Raw genomic sequence first — 3304 nt, forward strand, 5'->3', positions numbered from 1 at the left:
CTTGTTTGCATCGTCTAGCAACTGGTGGATTGATTTCTCATGGCCCCTTACACTTTAAAGAAATTTTTCTTTTCCTGGTCACTAATTGCAATCTTATCTTCTATATCTGAAATTCTGTCCTCACATTGGCTCATTCTGCTGCATAGACTTTCAATGGATTTTTTAATCTCCTGGAAATCTGTTTGTATCTGTTTTATGGATTCCATTTGTTCCCTGTGTTGGGATTCCATCATGTTTCTCAGATCCTCTATTTTTTTTTATGTCCTCTCTAGATTTATTAATCATGTGTTGCACTATTGGGACAATCTCTGCTGTTTTCTGTGAAATTATTTCTGATTTCATTTTTTCCAAATCCCCTTTTATTGCCAGTTCAGGGAGTCCAAGGGGTTGAGTATCAGATTGTTCCATCTTGTTTCCCTTTGAGGTTGCCTTAGGTGATTTCTAAGTCGTGTTTTGAGGCTTGTTTATGTGTCTTCTCATTTCAGCAGATGCAGCCTTGTGTGCCTTTGTTGAGCCAACTTTTTGCTCACTCAGTAGTCTTCTATTCCCAGCAAGCCACAGAGATGCCTTTTCTCTGTTGCTCACCATTTCACTAATTCCTGGGTTCAGAAAGTTAGCCTTCTGGATCCTTGAGCTGACCTGTTGTCTGAGTGGGCTTCTTGCTGGGGCCTGTGCACACTTGGGATGATATCTAGGTGTGCCACTGGCTAGGGCCCATATGTAGCTGTTGTCTGGGATGGTCTTTGGCTGTGCACCCCAGTTTCTATTGTGTGATAAAGCTTCTGGCTAGAGTCTCGCACACTTACTGATGGTATTGGGGTGAACCTCTGGCTGTTGCTTTTGTGCCTATTCAGCTCTTTTCCAGGCAGGCCCTTGGCTTGGGCTGATGTGCCCTAGCCTCTGGATTTGAGGTGGTGCCCTGGCTGGGATCTGCTTGCAGCTGCGCTGCTCTAGTCCACAACCCTGCTCCCCCAACTAAGGTTGTGTAGTGTGCCTTTATTGCAGAGATTTTCTTCACTTTTGTGGTGGGCTTTAATTTTCATCAAGGGACCTCAGAGAGGCACTCTTTCTGTTGTTCACTTCTACTCTATCTTCTCAAGCTCAGAGCAATATCCTTTATGACCCCTCCAACTCTGTGGTGTGAATCCTGGTAATGACTTGGCATAGCCTGGGGGTGGGGTATGCTGGCGCCCATGTGGCTCACCTCCTCTGCCCTCTGGGGTGGTGATATATATATATATATATATATATATCATGCCTACAGTGACCCACTGCTTTCTACCAGGCTTTATCTCCCAACATCAAACTCAGGACTAAACCCATAAATAGACTAATCCAGTATCACACACCCATAATCCAGTCACCTCCCACAAGCCCCACTTATGAGCACCTGATGCTTTGGAGGACATGGAGATATAATCCATAACACTGATAATGACAAAACTTGAATTCAAAAACTTAATGAGGATGGGCCACCCTTAATACACAGTTGGCAAGGCCAGACAACTATTCCTGGAAAGCCTTTTGGCTGAAGTGACAGAGAAATTTGTTCTCTCCTTTTCCTTCCCACTATAGACAAGTGTTATTTTTTTTTTTACATGTTATAAGATTTGATGTCCTTAGGACCTGAAAAGATCCTTATAATGCAGTCTCGTATCTGCTTGGTTTTCACTCCATAGACAACAGGGTTCATAGTGGGAGGCAAGAGCAGGTAAATATTGGCCACAATGATGTGGCAAGCTGGAGGAATAGTGTGTTGCCCAAAGCGGTGGGAAAAAAATGAGAAGAAGGCTGGGATATAGGAGAAAACTATGGCACAGATATGGGCAGTGCAGGTGCTGAAGGCCTTCTGCCGAGCATCTGCTGAGGAGAGGCTGACCACTGCTCGCAGGATCATGGTGTAGGAGATGGTGATGCACAGGATGTCAAAGCCTCCAATAAGAAGGGCAACCATCAGACCGTAGATAGCATTGACCTTGATATTCCCACAGGATAACTTGGCCACAGACATGTGGTCACAGTAGGTGTGAGGGATGATATTGCCTCTACAATAGGGCAGGCGCTTGGTGAGGAAAGTGAAAGGAATAATGAGCAACACTCCTCTTAGGAAGGTGGCGAGCCCAGACTTTGCAATGAGAGGACAGTTGAGAATGGTTGAGTAGTGCAGAGGGTAGCAGATGGCCACATAGCGATCCAGGGCCATGAGCATGAGCACCCCAGACTCCATCCCTGTGAAGGTGTGGATGAAAAACATCTGGGCCAAACATTCTTCAAAGCTAATTTCCTTGAGATGAAACCAGAAGATGCAGAGTGCTTTGGGGATTGTACTAGAGCACATGACAAGATCAGTTAGAGAAAGCATAGCTAAGAAGTAGTACATGGGCCTATGCAGTGAGTCTTCATGATGGATGAGGTAGAGGAGTCCACAGTTCCCAACCATAGCCACAACATACATAGAGCAGAATGGGAAGGAAATCCAGATGTGCATGTCCTCCAGCCCTGGGATCCCATTAAGAATCAACATAGCTGGTGACAGTTCTGTTTGGTTTAGCATTACCATGATTATGTTAATATGTTCATTAATCACCTTATCATTGGTAAATCCTCCTATAGATGCAGAAGAAAAAATCATGATCATACTCAATGTCAGCTTCTATTTTTACCACAAGCAACATTTAAAATAACTAATTTGATTTTCTGATTTCAAAGGAATATTAGCATAGGTACTACTTAAATCAAATAGTTTTTGTCTGTGTATTATTTTTAAATTCATTCACTTAGGAGTATATTCAACATATAATTTTTGATGTTCAATACTTGTGTAGTCCTTTAATGGATAAGTGATATTCATTAACATAGGTTAAGTTTATGTTATTTTTCTGAAACTATTTTTGTTAAAACTTACTATTTAAAAATTAAGAGCTATGCTCATTCCAAGAAGAAAAATCAACACTCTAAATCAAGGAACTAAACACATCCTATTTTTGAGAGTAAAAATATAGTAGTATCTCTTGAATGAAACATCTGGTAGTGGAATTAGACATTGTACCAGAGTCAATCAGGTCATGCGTGACTCATATTATCAGTCTTTAAATATTAAAATCTTCATAAAGAAGATTAGTCAGGGAATGTATTTTAATCGCATGATGTTCAGACATCATCCTTAAAAGTGCAAGGTGTCAGAATGCTTTAAGATTTATTAAATATAGGTTAATAACAATGATTTAAGACATAAAGGAGCTACTAAGAGTAAAACTAGAACATAAATGTGTAAGATAAATTAAACAAAATGTTCTCATCACAA

General features: G+C 41.2%; 1 protein-coding gene across 1 annotated transcript; it reads right to left on the bottom strand.

Annotated features, from left to right (window-relative positions):
- Positions 1-1594: 1594 nt before the first annotated feature.
- On the bottom strand, positions 1595-2560 carry LOC101723084 (olfactory receptor 52N4). The gene has a single exon (XM_004863368.1). The coding sequence runs from the start codon at positions 2558-2560 to the stop codon at positions 1595-1597; it is 966 nt and encodes a 321-aa protein (XP_004863425.1).
- Between the last annotated feature and the right edge of the window lie 744 nt (positions 2561-3304).

This window comes from Heterocephalus glaber, unplaced genomic scaffold (genome assembly GCF_053883595.1).
Source record: "Heterocephalus glaber isolate CG9 unplaced genomic scaffold, H.glaber_assembly_v1.0 deba00001428, whole genome shotgun sequence".
NCBI lineage: Eukaryota > Metazoa > Chordata > Mammalia > Rodentia > Bathyergidae > Heterocephalus > Heterocephalus glaber.